The sequence below is a fragment of the Pelodiscus sinensis genome, chromosome 3 (genome assembly GCF_049634645.1).
Source record: "Pelodiscus sinensis isolate JC-2024 chromosome 3, ASM4963464v1, whole genome shotgun sequence".
NCBI lineage: Eukaryota > Metazoa > Chordata > Testudines > Trionychidae > Pelodiscus > Pelodiscus sinensis.
In genome coordinates this window covers 26,039,488-26,061,063 of record NC_134713.1, presented here as the reverse complement: position 1 = coordinate 26,061,063, position 21,576 = coordinate 26,039,488, and the positions used below count along the sequence as shown (strand labels likewise).

At 43.1% G+C, this 21,576-nt stretch overlaps 1 protein-coding gene across 1 annotated transcript; it reads left to right on the top strand.

Moving 5' to 3' along the window:
- Positions 1-1,295: 1,295 nt before the first annotated feature.
- Positions 1,296-21,043, top strand: SLC66A3 (solute carrier family 66 member 3). Its single transcript, XM_075923496.1, has 7 exons — positions 1,296-1,518; positions 8,416-8,498; positions 8,574-8,643; positions 11,877-11,934; positions 13,469-13,589; positions 15,273-15,314; positions 17,196-21,043. The coding sequence occupies exons 1-7, from the start codon at positions 1,379-1,381 to the stop codon at positions 17,282-17,284; spliced, it is 603 nt and encodes a 200-aa protein (XP_075779611.1). The 5' UTR covers positions 1,296-1,378; the 3' UTR covers positions 17,285-21,043.
- Positions 21,044-21,576: the final 533 nt, after the last annotated feature.

Sequence of the window (21,576 nt, the reverse complement as noted above, 5' to 3'; positions counted from 1 at the left end):
TGTACTGTAGTAACTCTGTGTATGTGCCTCAGTTTCCATGGGCACTGTACTGGTGCCTGGATGGGAATTTGGGGTGTGATTCTCACTGAGGGGAGGCTGTCCCAGGCCTCTCCAGCCCAACAGTCACAAAGGTCCAGGCTCACTGTACCGTGAGCTTGGGAACAAGAATTTGAGGCCTGCCTACCTTATCAGCAGGGCCACGCAGTGGCTGTTCAGATGCTCCTGGGAGGGGCTGCACAGTGGTTGGCTGATCCCTGCCAGAAGCAGCAGGGCAGCCAACACACAGCCCTGGGCCCTACCTACAGCCCTTCCCCAGGGCTGGAACTGCGAGACATGTGGCAGGGGACAACTACTCCAGTAGCTCAGCTAGGCCAGAGCTGCATGGGAGGTGGTAGCTACTCCACCGGCTGGAGCTGCCATGGCTGCAGCAGGAAGCCCCCTCTAGGTGCAGCCGTGGGATGTGACCTGGGAGCAGGACGTGGAGGCAGCCGATGGCTGTGTCTAAACTGGCACGTTTTTCAGCAAAAGCAGCTGCTTTAGCGGAAAAACTTGCCAGCTGTCTACACTGGCTGCTTGAATTTCCGCAAGAACACTGACGATCTCATGTAAGAAATCAGTGCTTCTTGCGGAAATACTATGCTGCTCCCATTCGGGCAAAAGTCCTTTTGCGCAAAAGGGCCAGTGTAGACAGATCAGATTTGTTTTGCGCAAAAGCGCATCTAGATTGGCACGGACGCTTTTCCGCAAAAAGTGCTTTTGCGGAAAAGCGTCCGTGTCAATCTAGATGCTCTTTTCCGCAAATGCTTTTAACGGAAAACTTTTCCGTTAAAAGCATTTGCGGAAAATCATGCCAGTCTCGACGTAGCCAAGGAGTTTGTGCTGTGCAGCCCGTGCCCAGCCCTTACTCTGGAGGCAGCGCATTTACATGGTGCTGCCCGCTCCGGATTGGGCCACCGGCTTCTGGCCTCACCCCTGCCAAACACACTCCACAGAGACAGCAGCCACCAGCTCATCCTTAGCTCTGAGCCTGGGGCCAGGGAGCTCGGGACTGGCAGCCAGTGGCCCAGAACTAGGGGCAAGGAGACATGAAGGAGTCTGGGGCCAGCTGCTTTCCCCCGAGTTGGGTTATGAGCTGGAAAAGGCGGACGCACAGAAACACCCGCAGGCGCGTCTCACTCCCCCCCACGCACACGAGCGCTGGGGCAGCACGGCCCCCCCCCCCCCATCCCTGTCGGCCTGGGAACCAGGGCTCCCCACCGCCAGTGTCCCCCGCCCCCGGCGCTCCCGTTCCGGGTTTGCAGCCCGCCTCCCCGCCCAGCCGCGCTCGGGCCGGCCCCGCGGCTGCCAGCGGAAGAGACGGGCCCCGCCGGGCCGGGCGATGGAGGCGCTGCTGGCGCTGGCCAACTGGAGCACGCTGCTCGTGTGCCTGGTGCTCAAGCTGCCGCAGGTGGTGGCCGTGCGGGCGGCCGGTTCCGCGCGCGGCCTCAGCCTGCAGAGCCTGGTGCTGGAGCTGAGCGGGTAAGAGGCGGCAGCCAGGGCCGGGCTGGGCCCGCGGGGGAAGCGCGACCCCGCCTGCTTTGACCGCGCCCCGCGGGGCTGCTCTGCGCCCCGGCTCCACGTGGGCAGGGCGAGTCGCTGCTCCCCGGGCTGCGGGTCCCGCGCGCCCAGCCTCGAGTCCTTGGGGAAACCGAGGCCTGTGAGTCCCCCACCGACAGAGCTGAGCTCGCTCCAGCTTCAACGGGCAGCAGCTGCCTCCCAACACCCCATCGGCCAGCCAGGGACTTCCCAGCGCTGACTGATGGCTGAGAAACACGGCACCTTCCCCACCCGCACCACCAGGACAGGAGCTAGGAGCCCGAGGCGTCCTGGCCAGCAAACCCGGCTGTTGCCGCGTGTGTTGTCAGCAAATCTTCTAAGGCTGCGTCTAGACTGGCATGATTTTTCCGCAAAAGCAGCTTTTGCGAAAAAACTTGCCAGCTGTCTACACTGGCCACTTGAATTTCCGTAAGAACACTGGCTTCCTACTGTTTGAAATCAGTGCTTCTTGCGGAAATACTATACTGCTCCCGTTCCGGTAAAAGTCCCTTTTGTGCAAAGCTTTTGCTCAAAAGGGCCAGTGTAGACAGCTCAGAGTTGGTTTGTGCAAAAAAGCCCCGATCGTGAAAATGGCAATCGGGGCTTTTTTGTGAAAAAGCGCGTGTAGATTGGCACGGACGCTTTTCCGCAAAAGCACTTTTTGCGGAAAAGCGTCCGTGCCAATCTAAAAGCTCTTTTCCACAAATGCTTTTAACGGAAATCTTTTCCGTTAAAAGCATTTGTGGAAAATCATGCCAGTCTAGACTAGCCTAAGAGTTTCCCTTCCCCGGAAAGCACGTGTAAGGGAAATGAGCGAGTGCTTTCGCCTGGCTTCATTCTTTAACAAAGGCCCCCCGCCCAGGAGGATGCCTGGGCCAAGCTTGCCTGACTTGAATTTGAAATGGAATGCTGCTTTAGAAGTCCTTGGTGGTGGGGTGCACTGGAATATTCAAACCAATTAACCTCTTAGGAAAATACACTGTTTACTATAACAAAGTGATCAAATAGACTTTGTGTAAGTCTGGCTAAAAGTAAGGCCACTCCATGTTAGTCAACAGTTAGTGCTTAGGGTTGAGTTTTGAACTCTTTGTAACGTGAACATTTCCTGTTAATCAAGGTTAGTGATTCATCCTTTCAGGTTTATTTTAAAAAGCCTGAAACCTGCCTATTTATGGAGTTAGACTGTGTAACCTGATCTTCTTTACAGTTGTCTCCTTACTGACAAGCTCCCCCCTTTTTCTGCTTTATAGTTCCACCTCTGTGCCTCCTGCTCCATATTTGTCATCGGAAGAAGTGGGTTATGTCCATGAAAGTTCATGATACTATTTATATATTTTTGTTAGTCTCTACAGTGCTACTGGACAAGTGTTGTTTTTTACATCTTTTTAATTACAGACTAACACAGCTACCCCCTCTGAGTCCTTCCTCCACTATCTCCCATACATCCATCCAATTATCTTTAAGGTAGCTGTAGCATCCCTTTGGAGCAGGAACTGTCTTTTTAATTTGTGTTTACAGAGGGCAGTGCTGAAGACCATGAGGCCCACACTCCTGACTTGTGCCTCGGGGGTGCTACTGTCATACAAATTAGAATAATAGAATTGTATGCTCTCTTTTTGCAATACAGGTTTGTTTCACTTTGTAGTGTATGTGCCGCTACTATGGTCCTGTTCTCATCACAAACATTTGCAAAGAGGTAACAATTATTCCTAAGCTCACAGACTCAGTCAAAGAGGTGGCACTGCTCTTTATGGGCAATGCTCTCTATATTATAGATGCGCTGATGTTAGATCTGCCAGACTGGAGTTACAATTTATAGCTTATATTTGAGAATAGAGCAATTGCTAGACTGCAGCCTACATAAAGATCTATGAACGAAACCCCCACCTTCAGTCCAAGGCTCTCTTAGAAACTCAGTTTTGCTGTCGAGCCTGCAAGAAGGAAAATTTCATAGAAAACTAGAACTGGAAGGGACCTCAAGCGTTCATTAAGTCCAGTCCCCCTTCCTCACAGCTGGACCAAACACCATCTAGATCAGTGGTCCCCAACTTTTTTGTGTGGTGGGCGCTGCACCGGTAGGTGACATCATTCCGCTGCGTCGCCTGGCCAGTCGGCCCCGTCCCAAATGCACTTGTGCTGGCGCCAGACCCCCCATCGTGGCCATTTCGCTGCTCCAGACCGGCCGTCCTACTCCCGCGGAATCCCCGCCGTGCTCCCTGGCAGGTTCTCCTGCTGCCGGTGCTTCCCCGCACCCTGTCACAGAGCGAGTTCAGCCCTGCAGCACGTGTGGCCTGTCCTCCCCCAGCCATCCCGCGTTGTGACCCCAACTAGGCGGGCGCACATAAATGCCCCGGCATTTAAAGAAGAGCAGATTTTTGATGAAGAGGGTGGCTTGCCGAAAAAGCCGCATCTTAATTACTTTCACATTCAAAATTCCTGCGGAATTTGCATATCCTCTTTCAACTGTTTGGCGTAGTCTAGATATGTCCTTTGTGTGAGCACAAGTTTTTGTACGTAGGCTTTAAGGCTTGCTTCCAGATGTGGTGTAGACAACTCTAAAGACCATAAAATTTCACCTGGTTAGCTGTGCATAGAGCTCAGTGATCACTTAGTTACAGTTTCTATAAACTTTCATGGAAAGAGAAGTCTTGTTGGTAAGAAATGATTGTAGAAAGAAAATGTGTCCCAAATATTCATGCAAATATGTTTTTGCATGTGTCATTTTCACATGGTGACCTTAAATTAAGTTTTGTAAGTTCTGGACTCATCCAGTTAGGAAGCAGGAGTAATATACTACTTAATTTAGGTGACCCATAGCACTGTATGAAAGTGAATTGGAAACATTAAACACAAAGGAAACAATAAACACAATTGTGCATAAATTGCAAGAAACCCACTGGCTGCAATATGCAGGGATAAGCCAGTCAGCAAATGCCTGATCTGGCCATCTTCATTCCACAGTCAGTATAAATTGACTCCTGGATTCATAAGGATTGAAGTTTGTTTGCAAATGATTTGCCAAAAATAAAAGGGGTTACATTTGTTGAATAAATTGCTTGTTAAGAATAGTTCATCGAACTCTACTTGCACCTATGTTATGTAATGAAAACTGAATGCCCTTGATTCAGAAAAAAAATCTGAATGTATCAAGTGGAGAAATGCATTATTGGTAAGGTTAGACCAATTTCTCCCCACAAATCAGTGTTACATTAATTATTATTATTATTACTATTATTTAAAGTTCAGAGTAAAACTAGAGTGCTCAATAACTCTTATATTTGAGCCTTAAAAAGCTGATCTTAAATATGTAACACTGTCCAGCTGTACTCTGTTCTACTCAGCTGTTCTCATCCTCATTTGTGTTGTGTCTGAACATTGGGTTACAAACATCTTGTGACAGGATCGGTCTCTATCTGTTGTGTGAGATATCAGCTATACTTGGTCTTGCACTGCAAATAATAAAGGGACATATTTTTTCCTCCTTAGCAGTTTAGACCTAGCCACATTGTGGCCTCAGTTTTTCCTGAATTAGCCACTGTTTGCACGTTGGATGATGGCAGTTTGCAGCATCTATGCCTAAGTGACAAGCTGAGAATACCATAATAAAGTACCTGTCATTTGGCTGCAAATCATAAAGGCAGCATTCAGTACAATATTTACCAACATGTAGGCTTGAGGGGAAGGATGGTGCTCTTATTAAGACAGAAGTCTGAGTGTCAGGAGATCATAGTTCAGTTCCCTGTTCTCTCCCTGGATTCCTCTGTAACTTTGTACAAAATTTCTTTTCTCAGGTTTCTCATCTAAAATTGGGCTATTTTATTTCCTTACCTACCTCAAGGAAGTATTGAGAAATTAAGTTGTATGAAGTTTGCAGAGCATCCTTTTAAAGAGTACAGGATAGAAGAAGCTATGGGAATGCAAAGTATGCAGTTCCAGTTATTAAAACCAATTATAATTAAAAAATAAAAACCAGTTTTAAATATGTTGAATAAAAAGGAACTAACTGCAGTACCACATTACAAATATTCAAAACAGGATCGGTTTGTACAATAAACATTTTTAGAACTGAAAGCAGTATTTGTATCCTACTTTGCTGTTGGTTATAATTGACTGCATCCAAGTTGTTTTAATCAGATGTACTATATTAGCCTGCTCAATTGTATTGTATGCATTACAAGATGAATGTTGCTACATGATAATCACTTGAATTAATGGCTGGTACCATTTCTCCCTTCCAAAAGACTTAAGAGGCATTGTTTGACTTTAAGCTTATTTTTAGTCAGGCTTAAATTTAGTCATGATAGATACAAAGTTTCATATGCTTGCTATTGTCATAAGTAACCATACTACTACATACTTTCAAGTAGGAATAAGAAATCCTCCGGAAAAGGCTTTATTTTCCAGAGAATCACGTCTAGACTGGTGCTTTTCTCCAGCTTTTCCCCAAGCCGGAAAAAAGCGACAGCCATGTTAATGCAAATGCCGCGGGGGATATTTAAATCCCCCGCGGATTTGCCTATTCCAACGTGCTACATTAGCATCCCTTTTCCGGAAAGGAGTGCCAATGTAGACACAGCCTGAAGGTTCTCTCTTCACACATATGGGCCTATTCAGGATTGCAGCTGCTGTGGCCTAGTTCTGCAAAGTGTGAGCACACATATTATGCACTTTAGCAGTCCCTGTTGACTTCATGCTACACATGCACTTGAGCATCCCTAAGAACAGGGTATTTCTGGACAAGCAAGTAGTGCACTACTTTTTACTCATTAGCCCTGCAGATCTGTTAACAGCTAAGGACAAGTGAATTTAATTAAAGTTCCAGTTGCAGAGTCAAATTATGTCCTCCCACCTCCATCTTCTAGCATATGATTGAGGGATTGTTTGGCCTTCATAATTGTTATTGCTGGTACTGATGTGTGAATTATATGGAAACAACCTATCAGTCAAACCCTGAGTGAGTAAGCGGGATTGCCAGTTAGAAAATATTTGTTAACTGAGTAGATATGACCAACAAGTCAGAGATACAGCGTTACACAATGCCACTTCACAGTGTTACTTTTCAAAGTAGAACTTTGCAGTAGAGGTGCCAGTATCAATGAGGTGAGGCCAACATTTAAAATGTTGTTTATGGAAAAGGAATACATGATGATGTACTATATTCAGGATTTATGGGCAACATTTGGGATTGGTATGGAGAAGCCAAAAGTGCAGGTTAGTCTATACAAATGGCAGTACATTTTATCCCACATACACAACATAGATTCTGCTACTTCCATGAGTTTTACAGGGAAATTATTTTGGGACTGTTTTAAAGATGTGGGTTTTTTTGTTTTTGGTAAGGTCATTGGTACCATTTCTTGTGTCTTTCTACCAGTAAAGTCACGGAGTTTAATTACCATGCAGTCTAGTACATATTTCAGTACTAGAATATTCTGTAAGTGAGGCCCCTCAGTAGACTAGACTAGTATATAATTTAGCGGCCTGCCTCCCAAGAGGCATATCATGCAAGAAGTACAAAGGAATTTCACCAGGCAGAGAGTGCAGAATTGGTATTCATCTACACATTTAACACTGTTTCCCTGGGCTTGAACAAAGACATTAACTGGATGTCAATATTATAAAGTCAGTCTCCCCTACCTCTAACAACTGCATATTTACATCAAAAGCCAAGAATGGGACACTTACAGCCCACTTAATTAACCTCATTAGCACCAATCCCAAAATTGATAGGTACCCCCCCCCCCCCCCCGGTCGGTTATGAATATCCTGGTTCTGTTATTTCCACTCCAGCTCATGTGATGAAGTCGGTTTTTACCCACCAAAGCTCATGATACTATATTTTTCTGTTAGTCTCTATGGTTGTTGTTTTAAAAGTTACACAGCTACCTCTCCGAGAATTATGCAAGAATATTTGATACTTTTACTCCAAAAAGCTACACTAGTGTCTAATAAACTTTCAGCTGGAGTTTAGCATAAGTTTGAAGTCTTAAATGGTGTAGGAGCTAGTTACTCAGGGAACTGCCTCTCTTCCCTGCCCCATACATCAGATCATCTGTTCTACATTTCTTCTCAATTCTACCCCTATATTCCTTGAGTATGGAATTTGGTTTTTTCTTGATGTGCCAGAGCTTTGATTTTTACAAAAAGCCAGGGGGTTAATAGGAGATATTTTTGTGAAAATTTAACTTGGTGTCAGAGAAAACTTTCAGATGAAGATCTGTTATAGTAATGGAGTGGTTTTGCAAAGGAAGTGGTAAGAATGCCATTCCTTGAGACATTTAAAACTAAATTAGACACAACCCTAGTGAGGATCCAATAGGAAATGCAATGCACAATCCTGCACTAACAGTGAGATGCTCTGAATGGTTGAGTAGATATTTTCCACTTCAAGGTACTTGGATTCTGCAATTATTCAGCCTTTTAAAACAATTATTACCTCATTTTTAATTTGGAACATCATTAGTAGGATTATTATAATTTGAGAAATCAGTAAAGGGAGATTTCCCATAGATTATGGCTGGAGTTTAAATACATGAAAGTTTCATTTCTTTCTCATAAATAGCAACGGTTTGAACTAACTCTTTCAGACACTGGTATTGAGACCTTTTGTGTGAATGTGTTGGCTTATCTGTACAGCTTGTCAGCTCACACATACATATTGAAATAAACTGCAAAATTTTCAGGCCCAAGACTTTGTCTTTCTGAATATAGTTTGCATTATGGGGCCTGGATTCAGCTTGTAGAGTTTGGGCATTCCCATAATAAATAGGTTTTTAAAATGAAATTGTCAATGAACCTCTCTCTGTAGGCAAGTAAACTGTTCAATTTTTTTCTCTTTAGTTTCCTTGTGTTTCTAAGGTACCAGAGTTACTACAGTTACCCCCTTGAGACTTACCTGGAGTACCCCATTCTAATTGCACAAGGTAATATTTTTTTGTTTTTTTATATTTTACCGTAACCTTGATTTCTTATTTGTAATGACTGATCTTCTCTTTCAGATGTCATACTCCTGCTCTTTGTTCTGCATTATAGTGGCAACATGAAGCAAGCTTTGCCTTACGTAGTCATGTATCCTTTGATGTCTACCCACTTTTAATGTGCATTTCTTATTTGTATGCAACTCTCATAGAGTGCGTTTACACAGCATCCTTAGCTCAAAATAAGCTATGCAGTTTGTGCTATGCAAATTGCATAGCTTATTTCAAGTGTTTTCCGAAATAGCTTATTTCATAATTTTTCAAAATAACTTGCTATTCCGAAATTCCCCTTAATCCTCATGAAATGAGGGTTACAGGGACATCAGAATTAGCTGCTCATTAATTCAAAATCTATTTCAAAATAATGGGCTGCTTCAGTAGACATGGAAAAGCTATTTCAGGATACTTCCCGTATCCCAAAATAGCTCCACAGTGTAGACCTAGCTTTAGATTTTTGTAAAAGCCTTTATGCAGCATAAGCTGCATCTGTACTTGATTGTACTGGGCCCACAACCGAGGAGGAATGAAGCTAATTCATAAATTTACATGTGTCATGCACACACATAATGGAAAATATGAAGTTTGTTTAACTCTTTTAGACAATCATGTCAACTGCAGATTGCACACACGTGACTTTTAGGTGCTCCTTTGGAAAGATATACAGTTTTGGGTTTACATTTGGCACTGGACACTTCGTAGCAGGGCTTGATAAGTTATCTGACCCCAGACAGAAATAATATGAAAAATGAGTCTGGGAAACTACTAGCAGGATCTAGGGAGAAAGTGACCACCCTTCTATTCCTGCGGCTGTAGAAGGGGGTTGTGTTGGGATTTACATCAGCTTTGGGCTCTGTTTTGGGGCTTTGTCTTTCTGAACCACTTTAGCCTGCATGTAGGTGTTAAATGTGAAATTCTACTGCCTCTATTTTCTGGAGGACAGAAGGAGTGGCTCTTTGGTCCTGGGTTTTTATTACCCTCCCTGCCAAGAGCTCCAAGCCAACTTGGGTGACTTTAATGCTGCCACTTGTTGCTGGACATTATTCATGACAGTTTCACAACTGTTCCTATGGTTTTGAAAAGCAGCAGTAAAACAGTATAGTTAATTTTACTTTGTTATGTTCTACAGACTTATGCTAATGCAATGTTAGATTAAAATTTGTAATAAAAAATTACAATGCAGTGGGGTTCTAAAATGCTGCTATGGATAGAACATCTTATAGCAATTTTGTAAAATTCAAATAAAAGTCTTGAAAATTATGGTCCTGACCCGTAACCAAGTACAGTAAACTTCCAATAATCTGGCACCTTTAGGACCCGGGGGTACCGGATTATCAGATATGCCAGACTATCGGAAGGGGGGGCTATGAGGCGTCTGGAATGGGGTGGGGGAGATGCCACCACAGACCCTTCATAGCCCCCCCCTTCCGATAGTCCGGCTCTGCCTCAGGCATCCCTGATTCAGCCGCTGGTGAAACTGACCAGCAGCGGCTGAATCGGGGACGCCTGGGGCAGAGCCGCTGGAGTGCTGCCAGGTTGTTCTGGTAGCGCCGACCCTTGGCACGGCGAGACCAACCCGGCAGCACCCCAGCTGCTCTGCCCCAGGTGTCTCCAAGTCAGCTGCTGCTGATACTGATCAGTGGCTGACTCCAGGAAACCCGAAGTAGAGCTGCTCTGTCCCAGGCTTCCTGGAGTCAGCCGCTGGTCAGTTTTAACAGTGGCTGAATCGGGGAAGCTGGGGGCAGAGCAGCTCCAATGGTCCGGCTGCCCAGAGCACTTCCGGGTTCCTTATGGTGCCGGACCATCAGGAGTGCGGGACCATCAGATGCCGGACCATCGGAGTTTTACTGTATATGTCTTTATTCACGTGGATAGTTCAGTTGAATTCAACAGGACTGTCAGTGTATTTAAAAGCTTTAGAAAGGTAGCCAAGTAAGTCTGTAACTAGAAAAACTTACCGTAAACAACAAATAGTCTTGCAGCACCTTAAAGACAAACAAAACATGTAGATGGTATCATGAGCTTTCATGGGCACAATACACTTCTTCAGATGAAAAGAGTTATTAAAGGTCCAGTTTCGAAATAAATAGGGGATGGGTTAGGGGGAGGGGGAAAAGAACGAAGGAAAAAAGAGAGAAGAAATAGTAAATTAGGGTGCGTTTACACAGCAGGGCTTAACTCGAAATAAGCTATACAAATTGAGCTACATCAATTGCGTGGCTTATTTTGAAATAGCTTATTTAGAAATTGGGAAAGTCTACATAGCACTTATTTGTAAATAGAGCACTCTTCCTCTGACTTCCCTTACTCTAGTATAATGAGGAGTTGAATTAAGAAGTCCTCCAGCTGGGCAGTACTTCAACATTATTTCAAAATAACTGCCTGCTATGTAGAAGTGGACTTATTTCAAAATAACACTAGTTATTTTGAAATAATGTCGCTGTGTTAGAGGGCACATCTAGACTTGCTTTCACTTTCGAAAGAAGATATTCAAATTCAGTGGGAATTTGCATATCTTCTTCCGTTCGCTTTTTCGAAAGAGGTTCTTTCGAAAAAGAAAGTAGTCTAGATGCGTTTTTTTCAAGAAAAAACCCTTTCTGCACCCCCACCCCTGAGAAGTCCCACTACCTACCTCTAGTGTAGTGCCGGCTTCCCGTGGGGTGGACGGAAGTCCTGGGTGAAGCCCATGTCACTTCCGGGGGCTCCGAAAGTGCGCAGGCTGCTTCCCTCCCACAACTCTGTCATGTGCTAGGGGAGGGGGCTTCGGCTCCAGAAGAGGAGTCCGGCGGCTTCCCTGGGAGGGATGAGTTGAGCTCAGGGATTTCCCTGTGCTGCGGGTGCGGGGTTTGGCCTGGGGAGGCTCCCACGGGGGTTTGTCTGCGCGACAGGAGGGGGGTTTGGCCCCACCGCGGGAGAGGTGGATCGGCCCCGGGGTAGGAACCCGCAGGGGTTGGCCACGCTGCGGGTGGGGTGGGCCACGCCACGCCGCACCGTAGGAGGGGGGCTTGGCCCTGGGGCAGGCGCCTGCGGGGGTTGGCCGCATCGCGCTGCGGGAGGGGGGTTTGGCCCCGGGGCAGGCTTCCGCTGGGGTGCTCTGCCCCAGGGCTTCCCCAAGTCCGCCACTGCTGAAACTGACCAGCGTCGGACTTGGGGAAGCCGGGGGGAGAGCAGCTCCAGTTGTCCGGCTGGTCAGATCACTTCTGGGTTCTGCCGGACCACTGGATGCCGAACAACTGGAGTTTTACTGTAATAGCTAATACCCTGATCTACAAATTCTTTGTTCAGTGCCCATATAACTGAGCATTAGGAAACTTAACTCAAGGTAAGATTTGTGGGAGGATGGTACTTTCTAACTCTTCAGAAATGGGTAATAGACCTGGCGATGGTAAGTAGCAGCTCTTAAGTTGAAACTGCATATATATATATTTGTCATACTTTTCATAGTTCCATTTATCAGTGAAAAGCCATTTTAACCCTTTTAATGTACCATACAACCCCCCCATTTATCTGAGCTACCTTTTTCCAGTTCTCCGTCTTAACCAAAACACCCAGAAACATGGGAAACTAATGCTTCAACCTAGGTGGAGGGTCTCATTGTTAAAAACTCATTTTGGGTTTCTTGTACATAAATGAACAAAACATTGTTTGCAAGAACTAAAAGTTTGTGCATTTTGTAAGTAGATAAGAAGGGGAATATGTCTTACTGCTTTTCCAGGAGAGGACAGCTAGTTTAAAAACAACCCTGCATTTAAAAATAAATATAAAGCTCTTTGCCCATTATGATTATCTGAATTTTTGATGATCTGGTCTGTCCAAGTCCCACTTAGATCAGGTAAAGAATTGTATTTTATAACTTATTCTAGAGCAGGGGTGTGTAATAATTTTTGACCAGGAGCCACTTCAGAAATTTTTGAAGTGATTCGGGCCACCCCGGAAGGGGCGGGGCCAGGATTGGTCTGGAGATTGGGGGAGCATGCAAAATCTTTACCCTCTCCCCCCCCCCCCCCCAAGAGAACTGCCAGCTGTTCTGAACAGCTGGTGGTTCCCTCTAGGTGCCCATGCCCCTGTTGATGGGAGGAGACTTTGCGTGCTCCCCGCAAGTCAGTCAGGGCCTGGGGAGGGGATCATGTGAAGTCTCTCACTTCCTACCCCTGCCCTGCAAGGGAGTGCTGTGTTTACAGTCAGTTGCCAGCTGAGCAGGCCTGGGGGCGGGGGTAGTATGCAAGGAGCATGTGGCACGCTCCCCTCACTCCCAGGCCAATCAGGGTTGGGGGTAGGAGGAGCATGCAAAGTCCTCTCTCACCCTGCCATGATGCTTCTATGGGCCGTGCACTCCTTGCAGGGCAGGGGCAGGGCGGAAGAAGACTTTACACACTTCCCCCCACCCTGAGGCCCTGATTGGCCTGGGGGAGCAGCAGGGCCTCCTTGTGCTTGGTTGGTGGGTCGAATCCGGCCCGCAGAGACCCTTTTGCCCACTCCTGCTCTAGAGGGTGTTTTGAACGTGACTGTTCAATGAGCAAGTTCCAAGTAGTTTTGCCTATCACTTGTGTGAATAGTTTGAGAATGTAGCACTTCTTATTGAGCACATTTAGTTTAAAAATAACTTTTGTTTTAAGATGTAGCTATCAGAAGCTACCAAGTGTAGTAATTGTTATCCTTTATATTTTACACTTTTGTCAGACCCTGTACCACAGAACTAGACCAATTGGTTTTTGGATAGTTTCACTTTGTTTCATAATTTCCTAGTAAGGTTCTGTAATATTTGGACAACCAATTAAGGATTTTTTTTTAAATATCAAAAATTTCTATTTTTTTTTTTAAAGTAAAGCATACATTTTAGGCCTAAGCTAAGTACTTCCTTTTTAGATGGAACTAGAAACAGCTGTGCTTTGTCTCTCTTTTTAAATCTTTCTCTGCAGAATTTGTGTACATTAATCAGTGCAGCAAGTAAATTTGCTCAGCTGAGATATCTATGGCAAACAAGAGATTCTGGACAAGTGAGCGCCCTGACCTGGAGTATGTCTACGTACACTTGTGCAAGTAAGCAATATGCAAAAGCATTGGAGTTTTGTATAATAAAGTGACTACCCCAAAGCCATTACTGTTCTAATGCATCTGTAACTATAGCAAGAGGCTTTGGCAAACCCGTAGTAAATCGGATTCTTCTCCAGGGTATCTTTGCATATTATTGCCTAAAAATAATAGTGAAATCTTGACCTGGCTGAAGTCAGTGTGAGGTTTTGTCATTGACTTCAGCTTAATCAGGACATCACCCTAAGTTTAACTGTTTGGTCGTGTTTGAATGTTATCTTTCTGCAAGAGTACCTGTTCTTTTATGCACGTGTCATCTCTGTTACTTTTATGAAGAAAGGGTCTCAGTCCTTTATTATTTTAAGTTAATGAAAATCCAGGATAGAAAAATATCAAAATTTGTAGCTCTGATGTGCATTGCAATTGTCTTCCTATTTTGTCTTTACAACTTAATATCCTAATACTTTCCATTAGTTTATTACTGTAATTCCAGACAAGTGACAATATTGGAAAATCACTTATCAAAGCCTACATCATTTTTTTTTCATTTAAATAGATTTTATATATATAGTTCTATATTTCATTGGAGAAAAAGCTCACCTGTCTTAAAGGACCTAATGAAAGGATCTCTAGCCATTTTCAACCGATAATTTTAAAGGCATACCACTAATTCTGGAAACATTTAGAAATATTTGCTAAACATTAAGGCTGGGTCTATGCTGGCAAGTGAATGACAAAACTTTAGTCGTTCAGAGGTGCTAATCTCTCTACCCTCAAAAGATACAAGTTTTGCACATCAAGTGCCAGCGTGAGCAGCACGGTGTAAACGCCGCTTATTGGGGGAGGAAGTATTTTGTTGGCAAAAGAGATGACAAACCAAAGCTACACTGCCCAACTTTTAGCGACACAGTGTTTTGCTAAAAGCTATGTAGTGTAGACAAAGCTTAAGTCATATCCTGTTCATGTTCTTGAATCTAGGCAATAATTTATATAGGGTTCTGGTGTGTAGATTAGTTATAATAGAGATACTGTGTCAAATCACACCCGTTATGAGACATGATGGTGCTTCAAAGATTAAGGCCAGAAGAGACCATTCTGATAATTTAAGTCTGACCCCAAGCATTATACAGGGCCATGGAATTTCACTCAGGAATTCCTGCAGTGGAGCGATTTATTCTTGTGTGTAGCATAAGTGAAACATGAACAGAGATATATGGGAGTAAATAAGTTCTCTAATATAGTAAACTGGTAAATTTTGCTCTAGTTTTTAACTGAAACTTGAATATAGAAGCTCATAGCCATCTGACAGTCTGAAAAATACTATATCAAAAGAGAGAAGACTGTGTTAAATAGGGAGTAAGAGAAATAGTATGTTTTTACCATGGCTTACCTTGTAGTAAGATTTTTCTATTTTAAAATGTTGAAAAGTACCAATTATATCAGCATTTTGGTTTACTATTGTCAAATAACCCCTTAAAATTGAAAAGAAAAAGCTCTCTCAGGGTTGGGACTTCATTTTGAGAATACAGTAGGTGGTGGGTACATTTAAGATGTGGATATTTGTATGCGGTTTGGGGAGTTTTTTGCTTAATTTTTCTCTTAACTGCAAAGTTGAGAATTCATTGTTGGTAGTAGTTGGATGCACCAGCAGATCCTTTTGGGTACACTAACCACAATTCCTTTAATTTACAGCAAGAATCGTTACAACTTTAATGACCACAAATGATCCTATGGGTGAGTAATATATGAAATTGCCTTCACTTCTTCGCTATCCAAAGATAACAGCAGCTTGTCCTGTTTTATGAGCAGTTATATAGTTTATTGTACTGAGAACCAGATAACTGAGTAGTTTATTCCAGCAGGGTAACTGGACTACTGCTGAGAAAACAACACAGGACTATGATTATGGCTCAGTGTTTAACACCCAGGTGGAAGACAATTGGAAGAAAAAACCCTATTTGTGTTCATCATCGGGTGCATTCATGGTTTAAAAGGCAGTTTCTTACTCTTAACAGAAAAAACAGATTTAAAATGTGCTTAATTAGGAAAATGCCTGCTTAAAGGAACAAGAACAAAAACCATACCCTCTTTCAGTTGCAACACATTGAGCAGTAACTTTCCCCAAATGGATAAGATATCAGAAACAGCTGCTTCTCTCTAACTGGTAGACTGAATTTTTAAAAACAAACTATTTGAAAACTGTGAAACTATTTAAATTATTTGTACTAGTTTAAAAAGTGTAAGTGATACATGAAACTTACATGTAGCTGAAAGTATTATAGATTGCTGGTATGCTGCCACCAGCAAGTGCAGTGAAATAAGAGATTGGTGGACAACACATGGAATTCGGATACCGTGTGATGGGCATGTTAGAATAAATTTATTATAAAACTCTCTAAGGGATAGATAAGATCAGCCTGTGTTTTTTTTTTCATTCTGGTCAAACAGTGCACTTGAGAAACTGCCCCTATCTGTTGGCATTTCATTTACTCAAGCTAGTACAATCCAAAGTGTCCTTTTTAGTAGAAAATGACTAAATTTGCATATAGTAGAAAGCAATTTTAGACAATGGAAATAAGTTAGTCAGTGATTTTGATGTTTTACTAGAATGAGCTAAAGAAAACTGCCCCATCATATATTACCCAGAGTGAATTTTAAAAGGCCATTAGTGCCCATAAACTGCTTCAAAGTGTAGCACAATGACAACCGGATGGAAGCAGTGACATTTGGAGTTTAAACAAAAATGTGGCCTGTCAAATGTTTGGGGGTTGAGAGCTCACACCGTTTCCCCCTCATTCTTAGTTACTCCATGTCTGGTGTTATGCACTATAGTATATTTATAAATTTATACATCTGCTATACTGTTTACTTCCTCAAATAAAACAAATGGGATACATACACATGTGCAATGTCAGGTGACCAGAGAAACTGCTTCTTTGATTTTCAAATAGATTTTGCAGCTTTATAAAAAAAAAAAAACAAAAAAACCCACAACCTCAAGGTAATCAAAACTGAGCAAATCTGATTGACAAACTGAAAGAAACAGATTTTTGCCTATTAAACTCAAACAATGTACCAATAAAGATTTTTCAATTAGAAAAAAAAAGCTTACCAGCCTGAATTTAATAGACAAGGTTATTTAGATACAGCACTATCTATGCTTATATGCTCCTGTAAGAAATAGGTATACATTGTGTGAATTTAAATCAAATTTATTAAACTTGCCATATATAGCAAGTTCATTTTTCATGTCAAAGTGATTCAAAGAAGCAGATTTAACATTAAGGAACCCAGATGTGAATATTTTTAGATACTTCTGAGTAGCACAATGAAATCACTATTCATCAGATGAGGAGACACCTGATTCATCATTCTCCCTTAAACAAAACACAAAGCTGGAAATTATTTTCAGTATTTTCCACGTCTTACACATGGCTTCCTTTACACAGTATTTTGAGGCAGTGCATTAAGAAGTTATGGGAGGTGAACTATTCAGAATGTACACTAATAAAAGCTTTGAAACAAGTTATTGTATCCTGTGGAAGTGGCAACAGTTATTGCAAGCACTCGTGCTTTACAATATTTTATTAATTGAATGTTTTTTCTCCTCCTTAGTTCTAGTCCGCTTCATAATCATGCTGGTTCTTAATATATGGGTCACAGCCACAATACTGCGTTACAGGAAGACGGAAAAGACTGATTAGATGACAGCTCTTCCCAGCTGCAACATGGACCAAAAAAACCTCACATAGTGAAACCTGAACAAAGGACTTCCAAAGACAGGCAGCCTTCTGTGTGCCATCTGCCTCATATTATTCCCAAAAGATTTAAGAACAGTGGTGTCCGTGTTTTAATACACTTACTGCTACTAAATGGAAGCATATTTTTTTATAAGTAAATTTTGTCATTTCAGATAGGTTTCAAAAGGTACCTGACATTTTCTCTCGGGTTTTTTTTTTTCCATATTTTGAACTACGTAGATTCCTTTCTTCTTTACTCCTGGGGGAATTTTGTGTCAAATTAAAAAGTCTCTGCACAGTATTTTAAAATACTGCCTATTTTATTTAAAATAACACTATATAATCATGCTGGTTTCAGTTATTTTGGTAATTTATTTCAAAATACCGATCAGCAACTATGATTCCCCCAGGAGCAAAAAAACACCCCAAAAAACCAAACAACCCTATGACAACCCAGTTCCTGTTTCTCTGTTCCCTCCCATGCAGAGCCCAGCCACAGGCCAGACACCCAAACCCCTCCCCCAGCATAGACATCTGCACTCTTTCCCACCAGAAATCAGTGGGAGTGCTCCTCCTGCACCCAGGCATGAGATGCTACCAGTCGAGACACACCCAGCTCAGAGACCAGCTACATCTCACCCCCCCACCCCGATCAGACAGCCGCATTGCCTACTCTAGCTGCTGGGTAACCCACTAGCCCATGCACCTGTATGCCTTACCCCCTTTGGATCTAGCTGCATAGCCAGACACCCACACCCTCCCCCCAGAGTCCAGCTGTGAGGTCCCACAGCCCCAAACTCCCACACTCCTTCCCTGACCCCACCTGAGCCCAGTCACCAAGTTGATACCTACACTACCTCTCTCATCAAAGCCCAGCTGCAGGGCATCTCCAGCCCAGACACCTGCACCTCTCTTCCCAAAGGCCGGTCATAGTTTCCCCAAGCCAGACACCTGCATTCCCTCCCTCCAGAGAGAGAAATAGGCTGACACTGGGTCCAGGATTTGTATGATATTTCTTACGCTCTACTTCTTCCCTCAGGACATGCTGGGAGCTGCAGCTGCTGGGTATCCTTCAGCTCTATCAAGTGTCTTCTATTTGTGAGCTAGGGGCTGCTGAGTTTACTGGGGCTCTACAGCTCTAACTTTGCATGGAAAAAAAATTCTGCATTGCAGGGCTAGAGGATTTTGCTAAAAGTATCTTTTGTTAACACACTAGTTCTTACAGACTAAGGTTCATCTTTTCAGCAGCTTTCTTCGTTTATGTAGGCATAGTTTAGCTTCTCCAAATTTTTTAGATTTTGTTTTGCAGTTGTATGACCACACTTCATTACATTAGTACAGAGGTCAGCAACCTTTCAGAAGCGGCATGCCAAGATGTAACATTCACTTCTATTTATGGGTCTGCATGCCGTCTATTAAATTCAATAATAGTCCTACGCATAGCAGCTTCATTAATAAAGATGCAGATGTTACCATTTTAGTAACACAGGATTTTTAAAAAAAATCACTAAGGTCAGAGTTTTAGATATTTGCAACACTTTAAAAAAAATCAGTTAAAAGAATCTTTTTCTTTCTTACTGTGGGATACACAATGTTAATTCTTGGCTCCATCACAGACTTCTTGAGTGAGCTCAGGTAAGCCCCCAAGATTACATCTACACTACAGCTGGAGGTGTAAGTTACAGCACAAGGAAACATACATACCTACCATTAGCTGAGCTAGTGCACGGAGGGTAGGTCTATACTGCTGTAAGGTGTGGAGTACACACACCTCCTGGTAGCATTAAGGGGAGCTGAAGATGCACTCAAATGTCTGAATGCAACAGAGATGGTTGAAATTTTTAAAGCTTTTATTTATAAAGGGAGCAGGAAAGGACTCTTTTCTAACACAAAACTATCGCATCCCAAACTGCTGACATTGTCAAAATGGTTCCTCTTGTGTAAAAAAAATGCCATGCTTTTTCACTAACTCATACTTCAAAGTCTTTTATAGCTAGTGTGTGCCAGTTTTTGGAGGGGCTTTTTGTAAAGGAAAAATTTAACTAACTTCTTTGGAGGGCAGGGGGAAATAGAAAAGATGTAGGACATTTTGAAAAAGGGGGGAAAAATGAATCCATTTGGCACACTTTGAAATGAAAACAAATTCATAAGTTTAGCCTTGGTTTTTCTCCTCTGTCAAAATAGGTCATCGTGTTTCAGCCAGTTCTGGTAACACAGGGAAAAATCATAAGTTATGCTTTGGTTGACAATTCCCAGCCTTTGGCTTTGTTTTTTAGACCTAGACCCAGATATACAGTGGTATTTGGGTGCCTGCAGAGGCAGATACATACCTAACCTGCTTTACACTCCAGAAAACCCCAGGGCTACGCCTAGACTGGCATGATTTTCCTATTAAGGGGGGACATGATAGCGGTTTTCAAATATCTAAAAGGGTGTCACAAGGAGGAAGGCGAAAATTTGTTCCTCTTGGTTTCTGAGGACAGGACAAGGAGTAATGGGCTTAAAGTGCAGCAGGGGAGGTTTAGATTGGACATTAGGAAAAAATTCCTAACTGTCAGGGTGGTCAAATATTGGAATAAATTGCCAAGGGAGGTGGTGGAATCTCCCTCTCTGGAGATATTTAAGAACAGGTTAGTTAGACATCTGTCAGGGATGGTGTAGACGGAGCTTGATCCTGCCTTGAGGGCGGGGGGCTGGACTCGATGACCTCTCGAGGTCCCTTCCAGTCCTATTATTCTATGATTCTATGAAATGCTTTTAACGGAAAAGTTTTTCCGTTAAAAGAATTTGCGGAAACGAGCGTTTAGATTGGCACGGACGCTTTTGCGCAAAAGCATCCATGCAAATCTAGACGCGGTTTTGCGCAAGAAAGCCCCAATCGCCATTTTCGCCATCAGGGCTTTTTTGTGCAAAACACTTTTTAGCTGTCTACACTGGCCCTCTTGTGCAAATACATTTGCGCAAGAGGGCTTTCCCCCCCGAACGGGAGCAGCATAGTATTTGCGCAAGAACACTGACAATCTTACATGAGATCGTCAGTGTTCTTGCGGAAATTCAAGCGGCCAGTGTAGACAGCTGGCAAGTTTTTCCATAATAGCAGCTGCTTTTGCAGAAAAATTTGCCAGTCTAGACGCAGCCCAGATGTCTAACTCCCATTAAAAGTCAAATGAAAATAAATGCAGTTCTCATTAGGCACCTGTTTCTTTAGGTATTTGTAAATTTAAGCCAGTAACATCTCATCTTGCCGCTCCCTTTAGTAGCTGCTTGACAATGCCCCTCCCCCTAACAATCAGCTGACCTCCCTGCCTGCAGGGCAGTGCAGGCTCCCTGCTGAGTGGACAGGAGGGAGGGGAAGGACTTCATTCAGAGAAGGGAATGCCCAGGGTTCTTTCCGGTGTCCTAGGCCTCGCCCCTTCCCCCCCCAAAACAAACATACATACATATAGCTCAGGCTTTAGAGGCTTCTGCTTTAAAATCACTATGATGCCAGGTTCAGTCTCCTCTGCTGATGACTCACCGTAGTGCAGGGCATGCAGAACCGGAGACAAACTCTCTCTCATATGGACTCATCTACTCTCGAATAGAATCTGACAAAACTCATTCTATTGTATGGTTCTGCAAGATGTAAATGTTCACCTGAGTTTGTACTTTAACATTCCACTCATAACTTGTATTGTAGTAAAGCAAAATACCCATTTTATTAAAAGAGATATATTTGCATAATTACTAGCAGTGATTTTGGCTATTGTGGATTAATGCTACAGTGGTTCTAGCTAGCTATTGTTATATACTGGTATGTAGCTTGCCTTGTTTTCTCCTAGAATTATGTTTTTCGGATGGAAAAACATGCTCTTCTCAAAAGAGCTTCTACACTGTTACTGATGTCAGCTACTGATCACTGGGGGAAGGAGGAGACCTGGTCCCAATGCAGTCTATGGCAAAACTTCCATTTAATTCAACATGACTGTGATTTCACCCCAGTGAAATCATAGGTGCCATTCCAGCAATAAAATCTGGTGAACCCATGTCCCTGTGCAGAGCTCCATTGGATTCATAGTGGATTCAAGGTGCACTAAGGGTCTGCTTGCATGGATCCAGAAATCACAGTAGCTTAATAATATTAGAATAATTTTGCTAACTCTTCAGATAAAACAATACATTGTATTTCAAAATCAATTACTTAATATTGCTTTAATAGAGTGAATACATAGGTAGATTTTTAGCTTTAAACAGTCTAAACATTTTCAAATGTTTCT